General features: G+C 41.4%; 1 protein-coding gene across 1 annotated transcript in view; it reads left to right on the forward strand.

The window, feature by feature from the left end:
* Window positions 1-17,531, forward strand: part of LOC114601374 (uncharacterized) — an 85,022-nt gene that overhangs the window by 58,043 nt on the left and 9,448 nt on the right. Inside the window, exon 9 of the mRNA XM_077932627.1 lies at window positions 15,845-16,051. Within this exon, the coding sequence (XP_077788753.1) occupies window positions 15,845-16,051 (207 nt within the window). The remainder of the gene's footprint in view (window positions 1-15,844; window positions 16,052-17,531) is intronic.

Raw genomic sequence — 17,531 nt, forward strand, 5'->3', positions numbered from 1 at the left:
CCATCTTTGCTATATAAACAGTGACACTCACCTCTTAAAAGTAAGAAAGGGGGGGAAGGGCGAGGAAAAGAAAATGAAAACCATGATTATAAACAATCAGTCACTAATATTAGCTTTCATTTCCATGTGGCCCAGTAATCAGAAAAAGTGAATATCTTTAAGAGGTGGGAGAGCAGCTTTGAGTGGCACCTGGAATTAACTAGACCAGTGTGGCAAAGATCTCTGCCATTCAATTATTGGTTCAAAATCTACAAACACTTCTCCTTTTTTTTTTTTTTTTTACATCTGCGTATAAGGGAAAATAGAGATTAGGAGAAGAAAATTAAATGCAGGCTGGACAAAAAACAAGATTCATTTGCCCATAAAACATGTTAGGAAGTTTAAAAAACATTTTAACAGATGTGCACACACAAAGGACTACTTTAATCAATTATCATAATGAAGAATGAATGTTGCCCACCAGTAACCTAATGGAAACAGTCTTGCAGAATGCAGCTGCTGTTTGACTCTGCATAGTCCTATGTTGGTGGCATGATTTCCTATTTTATGAATAATGAGGAAGGGAACAGAATAAAACATGGCTTAAAATGGTTATATAAAATACTCCAAGCCATAGATTCCTGCATCCCCAGATCAGATGATTGCATGGTAGTATGTCTGTGGAAGAAAAATAAATATGAGAGAGAGAGAGAGAGAGAGAGAGAGAGAGAGTCAGCAAGCAACAGCTCTCAGGAGCTGCTCACAGCATCCTTCACTTTGCCACATGATATCCAATACAATGTGCAGCCGTTCCACACTACAAACTCTGGCAAAATGAAATGTCATGGTGAAACACAACGGGGTTTTGTTTAGGGGGGGGGGACATTTGTGAACTTGATGTCGATGGAGACATTTTCATAGCTTGCCACTCATTTAAATTTAAGGAAAACTATGAAAATGTTAGGAACATTTAGGTTTCTAAAATTTGCTGGTGATCCTTGAAAAAAAAAGATACTTGAAAATCCATAATGAGCACATTAATTATGTAGAAGCAGTGATGCAGAAGAACCTAATTAATTGTCGTCTTGTCAGCCTTCTGATTCCCATACCTGGAAGGGAGGTGTTAATTTCCACAATACTTAGGCATATATGCAAACTGTTTCACCAGAGCACTTTGAGTGGTGGCAAAGGAGAAACGCACTCTTCTGTCATTTTCTCTCTCCTCTGCAGTAATTAATGGGACGTTCTGTTGACATGAGCTAATAGCTTTTGATCAGGGCCTGCCTCTCTGTTGGGCAAATGAAAGATTTGTTCCAGTGGTGGAGGCAGCAAGCATACCTGGGAGAACAAGTAGCCGTTGCCAGTGCTGATGCCAAAGGCAGCCAAGCCCAAAGAAAGGGAGACCTATTGATTGCATCTACTGGTCAACAATTATATGCTAAATCACACACACACACACACACACACACACCCAATTTCTGGGTTAGAAGGTGAGGCATTGTGACTTGCCAATTTCCCAAACATGAGAACCACCAACCCAAAGAGCCTCCATCTCCCCAGGATCAAAACACAGCTTATTGGACCTCATCCAGTCCACCACTGCATCCAGGCACCAGTTCTCATAGGTCATGAATTTGATTTTGAGTATCTTCTTCACGATAAGCTACTGTTCTTCCCAGGCTTTAAGATGTGCTAATAAAGTCCTGCTCTGAATTTTCTGCACTTACTGACTTTAGGTTGATTTAAAAAAGGAACAGGCGTTTTAGTGTGTGAGCTACAGAATGATGGAATTCCCTTTTCCCAGAGTGTTGGATAGCATGCTCTTTTTCTTTTTCGCTTTCCTTCCTTGTTTAAGAAAGGAAAACACATATGTTTAGGCTGTGGGTGTACAAGCACCCAACAGCTTGACCTGAGAGTGAATCCAGCCTTTCATGTGCTTCGAAAGTTAAGATAGCTGTGCCAGCAGGACGATTCTGCCAGCATATTTTCCTACTGGGATTTATGGAGTGGGGATGAAGTAGAAGAATCACTATGATCCCTAGTGGTAAAAGATGTTGCCAGCATCACCATACTAACAGCATCTTCTTCACTTTCCAGAATATTGAATGGGAAGGAGAGATGCCTGCTTCCTTCTCCATCATAAGCTCTAAGACATATTTTCCCCCTGTTGGGAATGGGATGGGATATAAAGGTCAGTGGAAGCGAAGGGTTGTGCAAGTGGAATTGAAGTAGGGAGCCCACTCAGAGTAAACTACACATGTCTTGATTCTGCTCACAAGAATTACAGCAGGGCTGCTCAAATTAGTTTAGGCACACTTCTGGAAAAACATACCCCTTTATTATTTATGTCTAGCCTTTGTGAGCTTGGCGTATGTTGTTAGTGTTAATTATTGTGGATTTCAGCACTGCTATCCTAATAGCTTTTCTGAACTGTTTAGCCAGCCTTGGTTGAATGGTGGTCTAGAAATAAATAAATGGGTTTCTGGTCTTGTATGAAGACCGCTTGTGATCATGGACAAACCTTGAAAATCCACATTGAAAAACATTTAGTCACAATTCTTCTTTAATCAAATATTTCAGGTGTGCCTGCCATTAGATGCTTGGAAGAAATAGCTCAATGAAAATCAGGGTTTTGCTTGCTTGCTTGCTGTCAAGGCTATAGAAAACAATCCATTGCATTTGCTCTCAGGGTGGGGCACTGAACACATTTCATCCAATATCATCTTACTTACATTAATATTTCATTCATAGGCATCCTGTCCACAGAGATTAATTAGCAAGCAGGTCTGAAGTGTGCAAGTGAAAATATGATAATTAGTTTTCTGACAATGCTAACATTTCAACACTTCAGATTGCGTGATGGCTTTGCTTTTAAGGAAAGCAAGCAAATCTCTCCCCAAGCAGACTTCTGTTGGTTTGGCATATACAGTGGTACCTCGGTTTACCAGCTTAATCCATTCTGGAAGTCTGTTCTTAAACCAAAACTGTTCTTAAACCAAGGCGTGCTTTCCCTAATGAGGCCTCTGACTGCCAGAGCCCTTCCACCGTTCGGATTCCATTCTTAGGCTGAGGTAAAGTTTGCAAACCGGGACACTACTTCCGGTTTTGCGGAGTTTGTAAACTGAATCGTTCGTAAACAGGGCTGTTCTTAAACTGAGGTACCACTGTATACATGGAGGCTCAGCCTGGCAGGGACACCTCCTAGGCAAGCCCCATTGAAGAAGAAGAAATGCTCCTCAGTAATTGTGCTCATAGTCAATAATAACTTTCTTAGGTCTAATAATGTTCTTCTTTAAGGCTGCAACCCTGTGCATATGTACATGGGAATAAGACCACTGAACATGGTGAGACTTACTTCCAAGTAAACTTGCTTAGGGATCATGTAATATTATAATTCTGTATATTATTTTCTCTCCTTTCTGTACTAATCTCCAGTAAACAGGGAAAACCCTCAGGATATTTTCTGTTTTAAACAAAATATTGCTGGAACTTTAGAACCTAAGTATAAAAATAGCTAGTCTCCCACTTTTAATCGATTCAACTTTTGGAATTGATTGTTCTAGCAACTGGAAAGCCAGTCCAGGGTCCATTAGGTCAATGGTTCAAGTATTACATCATGGACTATTATAATTTCATATATTACATTGTTTCCCTTCTGTGTGACAAAACCACCAATGAACAATTCTTAAATCCCTTAGGATATTTTGTTTCTATTTGTTTTGCCAATGTTTTGAACACTTTGGAATCCTTATATAAAGATAGCTAATGCATATGTGTTTCTGCACATGCCAATCTATCATAAAGAATGCTTGGAATCATGCCTTGCCTGCCTTTTCAGAACCTGAGTTGGTAACAGAACAACCAGAATCTCTTAAATTTGATCAAAGACCCAAAGAGAAGCATATTGTGGGTCTTAAGAATTCCACCACGTTCTTTGAAAGACAATTGGTACTAGAACCACTTGTTATTTATTTCCATTAATGAATCACATCCTGGAAATCTCAAAGTGACACACACACACATGTTCAAATGTAATGCAGATAAATTTGAGATTAAAAAATCTCACTAAAGGCTTGATGAAAAAAAGAAGGTACTCAATAGTTGTCGAAAAGGCAGTCTAGATGGAACTTATTTGATCTGTAATGGGAGGGAGTTCCAAAGGTACGATTCCTACATCGTAGAAACAGGCTTTCTGAAAAGATACTACCTGCAAGAGTGTGGTGTTTAGCCGAACCATTAGAAACAAGATTGTAAAAAGAGGAATATTTAGCTCCCTCTGAGTTATAGCTATTTCCTGATGAGGTTGAGGACAACTGTTCATCTCCTTTAAAATGTTTCTGGCCATAATACAGGATGGCATCATAAATAGATTGAGCAAGCTGCAAAGTAAATTATTTGAGAGTTTGGAACAGGCAACTCTAAAATCCAGTGAATCCCAAATTCTTGAATTTAAACAGATTTAGGGCCGTTGAAGTAAATCAGAATGCATACTAGCATTCCAGGCAAATGGGGTTATGGATTGGGCTGTCAGAAGCTTTGGAAAATATTAGCCATGTACAAAGCAGCATTAGTGATATACACAGCAGCATTTAACGGAAAGATCTGGAGCACATTCTAAGTTTTCAGATAGCTAGATGTTTCGATAAACAGAAATGCTGATTACCTGAGATGGGAGACATAGAGATTGAGGGGCGGCAAAAGCCAAATTTAAATAATGATTAGCCATCCAAGATAAGATTTGCATAAAATAATAATTTGTAGAAAAGTGAAATATTCATTTGAAGTGAAAGGCATGAGGAATTCTGTTTGTTTGCAAAAATAAAGACAGCTCCAGGAATGTGTATTGTCCATAAGAATGAGTGAATCTGTCAGTTTCATCTGCTCTAAGTTTCTCATTTTTCTAATATTAAATTCAGTTCTCCACATTTCACAGTTTGTGATTTCTTTAACAGTTCTCATTTTTAAAAAATGTGTGAATTTCTTTTAATGCACACATTTTATATGCAATTTTACATACGTACACACCACAATTTCACCTGATATAATGCATCTCTGTTATTTTCACCAATGTATGCATTTTTAATGGATATCTTACCCTGGCATATTCATTTTTGCACCTATTACTTGGCTCAAGAGCTGCTTTGCAAAATTTGGAGAAGTGCGGATTTCAAAGGAGAGCTGTCTTTCTGTTTACACAATGTTTCAGAAAGTATGAATTAGGCAGTTTGGCCCTTAAATGCAAATTAAATCAAATGTCTCCCCCATCCCACTTTGATTTCCACTCTCAATTACAGTCCTTCATACAAAGATGAGAGTATGAAGCAAAAAGAGGGGGGGGGGCACTTTGTAATAATGAAAAGTCACATTAGGATTTTAGCTTCCAGTTTCAACCTTATCATCTTTTAGCTTGCTTAACAGTTGCATTAGACTGCATTTGTTCTTCTGACAATTTCACCGTGACAATATTTCAGAGGAAGTTACCTGGGTAAGCAAGCTCCCATATTTGCATTGAAACAAGCAAGGAGAATACACATTCAGGAGCATTATTCAGATTAGTGACTACATTCCACGCGTCTTGCCTTGCAGCTGTCCAAAGGGTTAGGTGGGCTTAACATGAGTCTGCAGGTTTTGTCTGTGGTCTGGTTTTAATGAACCTTGAAAAAGTTGCCTGAGGTTGGTAGGTCCCCTGACAAATATTAAACAGCTGGAATAAACAAGCTGTTCTACTCGAATGCATAAAACACCCCACATTTTGTTCTGCAAGGAAAATAAAACAAGCAAATGGGTGATACACCGTATTCTGACAGGCTTGGCAGTCAATTCAAAGTAGAACTCTTGCCTTTTGAGGGCAGGAAAACTTTCTTTCACTCAAAGCTCATCAGCTTAATTTAAATGAATGAATGGATTGGATTGGTACCATTCCCATTTAATTTACCTGTTCCTAGACAGTTAAATAAGGGCATTAGACAGTGGCAAGTGGAGTGCAGTTCTGTGTAGGCTGCCTCAGAAGTAAGTCCATTGTGTTTCGTGAGGCTTCCTCCTTAGCTAAATGTGCCTCGACTGGCAGCCTTAGCCTGCAACCCTGACCATTAGGTCCAGTCGTGGCTGACTCTGGGGTTGCGGTGCTCATCTCGCTTTATTGGCCAAGGGAGATGTGTAAAGCTTCCAGGTCATGTGGCCAGCATGACTGAGCCGCTTCTGGCAAACCAGAGCAGCGCACGGAAACACCGTTTACCTTCCCACCAGAGCGGTACCTATTTATCTACTTGCACTTTGACATGCTTTTGAACTGCTAGGTTGGCAGGAGCAGGGACCCAGCAACGGGAGCTCACCCCGTTGCGGGGATTTGAGCCGCCAACCTTCTGATCTGCAAGTCCTAGGCTCTGTGGTTTAACCCACAGCCCCACCTGCATCCTGAACATTATTAATAGAGAGTAAATCCCACTGGGTTCTGTGGGATTCACTTCAGTGCAAACATGCCTAGAACAAACATGCCATCTAGTCCAATGTCATCTAGTCCAACCCCCTGCGATGCAGGCATCTCAGCTAAAGCATCCATGACAGATGGCCATCCAACCTCTGCTTAAAAACCTCCAAGGAAGGAGAATCCATAACCTCCTGAGGGAGACTGATCCACTGTCAAACAGCTCTTGTTGTCGGCAAGTTCTTCATGAGGCTTAGTCAGAATCTCCTTTCTTGTAACTTGAAGCCATTGGTTCAAGTCCTACCCCACCAGAGCAGGAGAAAATAAGCTTGCTCCAACTTCCATGGGACAGCCCTGCAAATGAGATTTGGTGAGCTTTATGGAAGGCCTTAGAGTTGATTCAGAACTGTAGGCCACCCACTTTTTTCTTGTCCAGGCTGTTAAATGCTTGTAGTCAACTGGTTACGTCTGGATTCTACCACTGTTCCAAAACCGGGTAAGGATTGTGTATATATCAGGCATCCCCAAACTCGGCCCTCCAGCTGTTTTGGGACTACAACTCCCATCATCCCTAGCTAACAGGACCAGTGGTCAGGGATGATGGGAACTGTAGTTCCAAAACAGCTGGAGGGCTGAGTTTGGGGATGGCTGGTATACATTATATGTGTGTATGTATGTACCTGTTACCTTTATATTGTGCCATTCCTCCAAAGAGCTCAAGGCAGAATGTATTCTGCCTTCTCATCTTATTCCCCAAAACAGCCCTATGAAGTTGGTCAGGCTGAGGACCAAGGCCTTCACATTCTAACCACTATGCCAAACTTGCTGCCACAAAAAGCTTTATGAAAAGGAATGGAAAGAACCATTTCGGAAACGATTGCGTGAATCCGATATTCATGAACATTGTCCCGCACATGTGATGCCAGTGTTTGAGAAGACAAAATGGTGAAGCTGAGGGGGAGGTGCAAGTGGAAGCCTTTTTCTCCCCCCCCCAACATGGTTTCCCCTTGAACTTTGGGTCTTCAGTTTGTTCCTATCTGTTCCCTCGATTCCCCCCTATTATCTGCCACATTTTAGCCCCCTTCCTGAACACATGCCATCGATCAAGGGTCTTGTTAGCAAGCCCAGCAACTAGTGCGGTGTGCGTACTTGTAAATTACCCCAGAAGTTAATTAAGGCCTAGTTTCCCCATCACTGTAGCCTCCCAGCACTTGAGCCCATGTAGTTTGTGAATGTTTCGTATAAGAGTCTCGAACAATTAACACTTGAAGTTATGCCTTTTGCCTTCTTTAGCTCCGCGGCTATGGTTCGGTTCTCCAGTGGATGCCCAGATGCAAACGTTAACAGTTACATTGGATTATGTTACTAGCATCACACCTAGGGGTGAAAGACCCTCATAAATCCTCACGCCTGCAAGCCTGAGATTGATTAAAAGGATCTGTCTTGAAGTGATTTTCAGTTCCTTCCTGAATTTGCTAGCCCCTTTCCAAAATCAAGCCAACGTACCAACAACCGCTTTAATAAGACACCTCAAATAAACGGTACGAGCAGGAGAAGCTGTGCATGAATAATTATCTGCTAAAAGAATATTATTCAAATTCATGCAACTGGTAAGGAAAGATATTCATCAGTAAGAGGTTTTTTTAAAAAAAAAACTTTGCTTTTATGACTCCTATCGCTGCAACATATCTAACGGCATTTTTGCTTGCCAAAGCTGACACTAATTTGTTTGTACCAATTGCAGGTAATGTACAGTGGTACCTCTAGATATGAACGGGATCCGTTCTGGAGCCCCGTTCGCATCTAGAGGTAAACATAACTAGCGATGGCACGTCTGCGCATGTGCGCTTCGCTTTTCGCTGCTTCTGCGCATGTGCGTGACATCATTTTCAGCGTCTGCACATGCGCAAGTGGCGAAACCTGAAAGTAACGCGCTCTGTTACTTCCGGGTTGCCGAGGAGCGCAAGTCGAATGTGCTCAACTCAAAGCATATTTAACCCGAGGTATGACTGTACAGGCCAAAGAAATAAGCATGTATACAGGTAACTCCTGGTTTAGACATGACTGATTGATGCGCTAACACGCAGACGTGCATGGCGCCAAACCTCAAAGTGACCCCCAAAGTCACTAAAACACCACTGAAAGGGTGGGATGGAGGCAGAACGGAGGTGGGGTGCAACACTTTTCATGGGCTGTGCCAACAGGCACAGGGTCTAGAATGTAACCCCTGTGCAAAACAAGGATCACTTGTATTTGTTCTCATTGGTGCAGCTAGGGCTATTTTAGCCATGCTATGACCCCTGCCATACCTGTGTGGGACAGGTAAATATTCAACTAGGCCAAAGCAGATTTGCAGGCACTAGGTTGTCAGGGATTGCAAGGTGCCATGCAGCTACTGAGCCCTGAAGATCAGATGATCATCCATGTGGGCAGAAACAGCTCACCTGCCATCATTGTGACAGCAGGTGATTGACAGATGGAGGCTTTATATTAGATGCTTATTTAAGAATGGTTATTTTTAGAAGTGTCCTTTGATTTCATATATTTTAACATACGGAAACTTTGAGTTAGAAGTGAAAACTGCATGCGAGGAAAAAACTGGTACTGGCTAAAAGAAATAGTTTCACAACAGAGAGCCTGTTGAGCAAGACAATTTCAAGGAATTCCATTTTGCTTTTGAGAGGGTTATATATCTCACAGAACATTGATCCACAGGCAAAAGGTCCACACCTTCCCTCACATTGCAGCTGATCTCCCACATTTTAATTAATCCTGCAAAATGAAATTGCTCTTTTCTACAGGAATTGGCTGCTGTTCTTCCTTCTTTTTCTAATCTCCCCCTCTTTATGTTCAAAGCCAGGTGTCCAAATAGCATGGCCAAGGAAAGACCTGTGATGAATCAGCTCTGAAAACCGCAAGATGACACATTGCGAGGCCATTTCCCCCCAATAGCTAGCACCCACAATGTCCTGACATTGATTGAACCATTGTAGCTGAGTTCATGCAGTAGAGCCGCTGGGTTGATAATGATTTTGATGGGGAGCAGAGGCACAAAGTGATGTATTTGGACTCAGTTGCCCTCTGAATTCTTGTTGTTGGTTGCTGTTGCTATTCATCTCCAATTTTTCAAATGAATTTTAAACGTCACCCACTGGATAAACACTGTCCCGCCATAGCGTGTCCTAAGTTTGTGAATCGTGATTAAGAAATAATAAAGAATGCTCCAAAACAGGCATAGGCAAACTCGGCCCTCCAGATGTTTTGGGACTACAACTCCCATCATTGCTAGCTAACAGGACCAGTGGTCAGGGATGATGGGAGTTGTAGTCCCAAAACATATGGAGGGCCGAGTTTGCCTATGCCTGCTCCAAAAGGATTATTTTACTAAATAAATTGTAATGAGGAGTGGTGGAGGCACACACTGGTGTCACTGCTGCCTAGCAGAATGGGGATGGACGAGTCAAAGCAGCATCACCTGTTAGGAAGCAGCCTTACACTATATCAGTTTATTGTCCATCTAGCCTAATATTGTCTTCTCCGACTGGCAGCAGCTCTCCGGGGTCTTAGCAAAGACCTTTCCTATTGCCTCCTACCTGATCCTTTTGAGCTGTAGATGTCTCCTTCATAACCCACCCCCCCCCCCAATTTCCCAGTTGTGCATGGATCGACCCGAGTTATTCAGCTCTTCTTTCTGCATTCACTTCCAGTGTTTGAACTGGAGCCTTACAATCCAAACCAGCATTGCTCGCCTTTTGAGTCGAGAGGGAGGGGTGCAGTGTGATGGGCACCTGCCGTGCTAAGGATTGGAGATGAATAGAGCCCATATTGATTTGGGTATAATGGAGTGTATAAGAAAAATGGACCAGTTTTGTCTCAGGTATTTTCCTGGGGTATTAAATTGGTGGATTAGTTGCAAACAGCAGTCCTGATAAAGTCTCCTGTCCATCTTGATGGTTGGGCCTTTCTATTAAAATGACACATAAATAACCTATTATGTCCCCCACCCTCGGAAATTCAAATGCACCTGTCAACTTGATAAAGTGCTTGCCTGGAGGGAAGCATTGTTTACATTTTCACTCCATTCTTCAAAAAAAAAAAAAAATTAAAAATGGGGTAGATTCTAATTATTTTTCCTACTGTAAATTAATGCTGACTATGATGCTTAGCAACTCTCTTTATTGTTATATCTTTGGGAAAGTTACATAATAGAACTGATCCATCATGTATTATGCAACAAGCATTTTATGACAGGCTTCCTTGGGATCTTATTTTGCCACTCTTCATAAATAATCACTTTTGTTTCCTTCTTCTCCAGCAGCTGGAGGAGACTCTGTTGGCTGGTGGCTCAGAATGGGTTTTGTTTGCAGTGGGAAATGGAATTCACAGACATTTACCAGCCAGTGATCTTTTGCTGTCTTGTATAGAGTCATTACTGAAAGTGCACTCCACTAATAAAGGGCATTGCTCTAACAGGCAGTTGGTTAGAATAATGCTAGAACAGTTATGTGTGTGTGTTTCCCTGCAAATCAAGCATATTGAATACAGAGATAACATTTTCTCCCCTCCAGCGTATATTGGAGATAGCAGTTGCAAAGTGGATAAAGCAGTTTAGACTCAGAAAGCACAAACAGACTCACCTCATTCACAAAACCTAAAGGTACTCTTGCGGCAAATTTTGCTGTCTGTATTAGCACAAATGCTAAAAGAAGTATCACTATGGCTTCACTTAGCAGGCTACTAGGAAGTCAGGGTCTTCACAAAAGGATATTCTATATCCTCCAACATTTCTCTGATGAAAATAGGGATTTCCTATTCTAATAATAATAATAATAATAATAATAATAATAATAATAATACCCCACCCATCTGACTAGTTTGCCCCAGCCACTCTGGGTGGCTTCCAACACATATAAAAACATCATTAAACATTAAACATTTTTTTAAAACTTCCCTATACAGGGCTGCCTTCAGATGTCTTCTAAAGGTTGCATAGTTACTTATCTCCTTGGCTTGGGGGACGTATAGATACTCTCCAACATGAAAATAGGGACATCCTACCATACCCTCGAATATGAGCTCCCGTTGCTCGGTCCCTGCTCCTGCCAACCTAGCAGTTCGAAAGCACGTCAAAGTGCAAGTAGATAAAGAGGTACCGCTCTGGTGGGAAGGTAAGCGGCATTTCCGTGCGCTGCTCTGGTTTGCCAGAAGCGGCTTAGTCATGCTGGCCACATGACCCGGAAGCTGTACGCCAGCTCCCTCGGCCAATAAAGTGAGATGAGCGCCGCAACCCCAGAATCGGCCACGACTGGACCTAATGGTGAGGGGTCCCTTTACCTTTACCATACCCTAGAATATTTTAACAATGAAAATAGGGACGTCCTAAGGAAAAGCGAGCCATTCCAAGATCAAATCAGAAACTGAGACAGCTTCTGTAATTCAGGGACCGTCCCTGGAAAATAAGGACACTTGGAGGGTCTAATATTCCTGGTTTATGGATGGTTTCTTAATAGCCTGAAAATCTTATTTCTCGGTTTTTTAGAATGTGACATTGATCAGAGCTGGTAGGGCAGGGAAACATTTGGGCTCAATGTGAATTTGGACACAGGTCAAGGCCAAGAAAATGGATGGAGAGGCAGCACGGCTTCTGCAAGTCCTGCCTAAAAAAAATTTTTTTAGAGTTCTTTGAGAGTGTATGGATAAGGGTGAGCCCGTCAACATGGTGTACTTAGACTTTCAGAAAGGTTTTGAGACAACCCCCCGCCCAATATTTGCGAGTAACCTTAGCAGTCACTAGATAAGGGGAGAGGGTAAGTGGTAAAAGAATGAGAAACAAGAGTAGGAATAAAAGGACAGTTCTAACAGTGGTGTAAGAAGTGGGATTCCTCAAGGATCACTCTTAGAAATGGTACTTTTTAATTTGTTCATAAATAACCTGGTGCTGGGGAGAGGTAAGCAATGAAGTGGGATGTAGAAAGATTCAGTACAGACAAAAGGAAATATTTCTTCACACAGCACATAGTTAAAGTACGGAACTGAGTACACAAATTGTAAAAACTCATTTGCCCTGCATCACGCACCACCCACGTTTCGTAATTTAGGCCCTCATTAGTGAGGTTGTACTTCTGGTCCTTGGGAACATGACTGAAACTTTTAAAGTTACGAATAAATAAATATTATCAAATAAGCACACATTTTTATTTGCCTGTGGCAAAACCTGAGAGCTGGGAACCTGCAGAGAAATTTCCTGCAGAAAAAATGTGCCGTTTCTCAGATATATGTGTGCTGTTTGCGTGAGTACCTATCTGTAGTGAGTAGAAGGGATTCAAACACTGAACTCTTGCTTGGGATTGATAAAGGTATCTGGCAATACCCGATTTATTTATTTCACACAGGGAAATGTTTTCCCTGCCCTTCAAATAAGTTCCCAAGGTGACTAAGTCAAGCGAATCCAGAATAAGTCGCATCAGGAAGCTCATTTGCTCAACGCCACCATGTTCTGCTTTTTATGCTTCAAGGGGAAATACAGTCGTACCTTCCAGTTCTTGAATGTTTTTCAGAAGCCAAACATCCAACACAGTTTCCACTTGAGTGCAGGAAGCTCCTGCAGCCAATCGGAAGCTGCGCCTTGGTTTTCGAACAGTTTTGGGAGTCGAACGGACTCCTGGAATGGATTAAATTCGAGAACCAAGGTTCTAGTGTAAGTGGATCTTAGCTTTGAGACCAAGTGGAGCAAAAATGGAGAAGGGATGTGTGGCCAGAGAACACTATTCTGCCACCATTTGGTAGCTTCCCCTTGGTTTAAACCTTGATTGAACACCTTAGTTTAAAAGGTCATATGGTATGTGTGTGGAAATTTCAGGTGGTCTGGAAAGAATCTAGTAAACTAAGACAAAGAGCACTTGAAGGCTTCCCACCCAAACTCTCTCTTGGAATGGAGAAGGGAACCCACTTTCTACACTGCCATAGGACCTTCTGAAACTGCTAAATGCTCTCTGGTATTTAGCATGCATGGAATGAAATCTCCCAACCTTTTATGTATTCCCTAAATGACTCCCCCCCCCCCATCATGAAGGAAAATAATGACTACCCAAATGTTGTTGGTGTGGGAAAATGCATCACATTCTGGAGCTGAAATTTAAATCCATGTGAGGCTTGCTAAAGAATGTGGGCAGGCTGACATTTACGATCCTTTCTCTCACCTCTTCCCTCACAAATTGGCACAGAGCTGAGAAGAGAAGATTTGCACTAGAAAGCCCCATTCGAGTGTTATCTTGGTGTTCATTCCTTGTAATATTTTGCAATTATAACAACTTAAATCAACTGCAAGTGCATTCACATCAGGCTTAATTTCAGGCTGAACTGCTGCAGAGCAATTAAAAGCATCATGCTTCTGTTTTAATTAAACAACCCTGTGAAATATTCAGCGTTTTGAACCTGTTCTGGCCTGCCTCTTATCACCGAATTATTGCCCTTAATTTGTTTTTCTGCTGAAAGATGGATTTCACTTTAGGATTATGGGATGCTGTACTGGCATTTTGTGGTCTCTTGTCAGCTCTTGTGAATCTAGATCATAGCTGTCTTCAATGCCTCTGACATGTCCTATATGCACTGTCTCTTGACTAGTCTGTCTCAGCAGATTTATGAAGCCACATTTGGCCTATGAGGAGATGAATGGACGTTTTTGATTAACTTCACGACAGAGATTTCAGATGACAGCAGAGTCTTCTGCTTGGCACTTACTTCAGGTTATTCAGGGCACATTAGAGATAAAGCATTCTACTCCTTAACAGATATGCATTCTGAATTATTCAATACTGAATGGACATATCACTTTAAAGATATTCCGAAAGACACATTTCTCAGTTTACAGTGGATTTCATACTCCTGTTTAGAAAAGGAAGGTTGTTCGAAATGAATAGTTGTGCCCTTTCTGGGAAATATTTTCTTCTTCTTCCTACCTATTCTGCATTCTGCTGCTGCAAGGATATTCACAATGTAAGCCTATGCAGGTCTGCTAAGTAAATCCTATTGAGTTCAATGTGGCTTGCTCTTATGCAGGAATGTGGATCTCAGCCTATGGACTACACAGTTAAAGCAGTACCATACCACTTAAAACAATCATGGCTTCCCCCAAAGAATCAACTCCTCTTCTGGTGAGGGAACTGGTGAGGGTATGTGGTCTGAGGAGAGGGAGCGTGGCTGGGAAGGGGATGTGGCTTGGGGAGAGTCACATGGGACAGATAGATAGGCCATAGGGTCTTGTATTTGGCCCTCATGCCTGAGGCTCCCTACCCCTCCTCTTACCCTTCCATCTCCAATATTGAGATAATACCTTATTGGCCCAAATATAAGCCGCACCTGAATATAAGCCACACCTTTAAAATTGGAGGTGGAAAGAGAAAAAAAGAAAAAATACCCGAATATAAGCCACTCCATTCCTCGCTGCTCCTGGCTACTTACTGGGCGGGGGGGGGGGGGGGTGGAGCCGCGCTGTGTTGCTGGGGGCATTTCCCCTTCCTTGCTCTCTCCCTTCCCAGCCTTGGGGGAGAGGATGGGGACTATGCAAGGAAGCTGCCACTGCTTTGCCATGCCCCTGATGCTGTTTGCCCCATGCTCCTGGTTGCATACCATAAGGTCGCGAATATAAGCCACACTTTAACTTTTCATGGTAGGAATTTGGGGGAAAAGTGAGACTTATATTCAGGCCAATATGGCAATACTAGGTTGCTTCCAAGGGTTGTTGCAAAGAGTGCAACAACAGAATGCTCAGTAATATCATTACATATAATTGAGTGGGCAAAATGGATATCCCAAAATGCACTTCAAGTGAAATGTATATTTAGAAACCAGAGCTTCAAGGTTATATTTTTAACCACAATTTCCAGGAATCTAAAACATCATCACTAACAGATTTGTATGCATCATGTCTTCAAAATCCAACTATCAAAGCAAAGTGGGCAATTTTCGTTCTTATGCTTGGTACTTTGAGAAATAAAGTTTGACAGCCTTAGAAACCGAGATCCTGCAAGTTTTCTGATTACTCATATGCAAAGCTGATTATGAGATTTACAGCTTTGCTAAAATTATCACATTTCAATTCCCTGCTGTAATGTATTTCAGCATTAAAACACAGCTAGGCAACTTGTATTAACTTCAGAAATAAATAAATAAATAAATGAGATGCCTGACTCCAGTCAATCTATAATGTTTGCTAATGTCGTATATCACATTTATTTATTTGCCTTGACAGGCATGTATACTTTGCAATTTCAAGTGTAATGAATATGATTAATTTTGCCTGTGGTATGTCTTTTGTAGGATGAATCTTATTGATCCCGAGTTTCTTTTAAAAATTAAGTTGATTTGAATAAGGTAAAATAGCTGAATAGGGACCAAGCTCATGGCAGAAATGAAATAACCATATGATCTCTCCTTCACTAGGTCATTGTCTGTGATTATATCTGGAAAGACCATGCCAATAAGTCTGGTGTCTCCAGTACTGGCCTCCAGCTCCCAAATGAAATCTTGAAATCTATCGGAAGCTCAGGAGGGGTCACTGTCCATGTATCTATATACACAGTTCATCTTGGGGGCTTCCAAGAACTGTACAGGCACTTCCTTAGACTGCCTAGTGGTGCTATTGTAGAGGTAAGTCCCAACATTCTGGTTTTTAATGTGATGTAATTGTTATAGCCAAATGACCATAGGCCATTGTACAGTGTATTCAGGATCATTCTGCACTGGTCACTTGATAGCATTCTACACAAATCAGTCTCCGTAGTAAAGAATTCATATACTACCCTATACCCGGAGGTCTCAGGGTGGTTCACAGAATAAAATCAAGATATAAAACCACAAAATACATATTAAAAATAAATGTTAGGGGACCTTTTGGAGCAGATCTGGGAGAAAGAGAATTGTTGCTGGGTTAGGAGAAATATGGTCATGTTCTGCTTGATGTCACTCGTGTGTTTGTGCTCCTACCACACATATAGTATGAAAGTTGTCATTCTTTTTTTCCTATTTATCGTCTGCATGAACAATTTCAGTTTGTGATTAGGATGGAGCAATGTGTTCCGTGGGGAAATGTGTTCTTTTGAGGGGGCATCTGAATTCTGAGAGAAAGAGGGAGGGAAGAGGTGAGGAATTACTATGTGCGCTTGAGAAAAGAGGGGAGGGAGGGAGGGAGGGAGGGAGGAAGGAAGTTGCAAACTCAGTTTCCCATGGATTGGCAGTGGCCTTCTGGGGTTTTAGCCTCTCTCAGGATTGAATCAAACACTTTCTGCATGCAAAATTGCCACCTCCCTAAAAACAAGTCATTGTTTCATTCACAGTTCTTCCTTTTTAAATTGTCCTTTGAGTTTTAGCATTTTAAATGCATTTAGAAACCATGCACAGAGCATTTAATACTGGTGATACATTGTGATAACACAAATATGGCGATTCTTGTTTTGTTTTGTTATTATCTTGGCTTCTGCTGCCTTCAGTTGATTTCTTATTAAGAGGGCAACGATAAGCCACTTTTAACTCAAGAAGAAATCAGTTTCTTATTAAAGGGTAAGTAAAGCTTAATGTTGCACAGAAACTTTTTTCTTTCTTTTTTTGGGGACAGCCTGCTTTTTGTCTGGTTTTTTAAAAAAACAAAACAAAACCACCCTTAAGATTGAATCACTCTAAACACAGAGAAGATGAAAGGGAGATCTTCCCTACCCTCCACAATTGCTTGAAATGAAGCAAGCGGTAATAAGATCAGACAGTCTGGGTAACTAGCCTATTACTTCATGAAGCCGTTTACATCCATCCATATGCTACACATGATGCTTAAGCTCTTGTGTCTGCCTTGGAAAGTGAATAAAATCATCTGGGCTTATTTGGAATGCAAGATCAGATACGGTATGCTGAGTGACACTTAAAAAGAATGAAGCGGTAACTGTGGCTTATTTTCCGAAACAATCTTGACACTAATGCTAAATTATAGCTTGGAATCATCTAGCATTTTTACCTTTATGAGGAAAGGCTTTTTACATATTTAACATAATTCTAGGGGAAATATACTGGCATTATGTATAAAGATATGTATACTGTAACCAAAGGGCATGTATATTCCCCAGTAGAACACTTTCCGCAA

The sequence above is a fragment of the Podarcis muralis genome, chromosome 8, assembly GCF_964188315.1.
Source record: "Podarcis muralis chromosome 8, rPodMur119.hap1.1, whole genome shotgun sequence".
Taxonomy (NCBI): Eukaryota; Metazoa; Chordata; class Lepidosauria; order Squamata; family Lacertidae; genus Podarcis; species Podarcis muralis.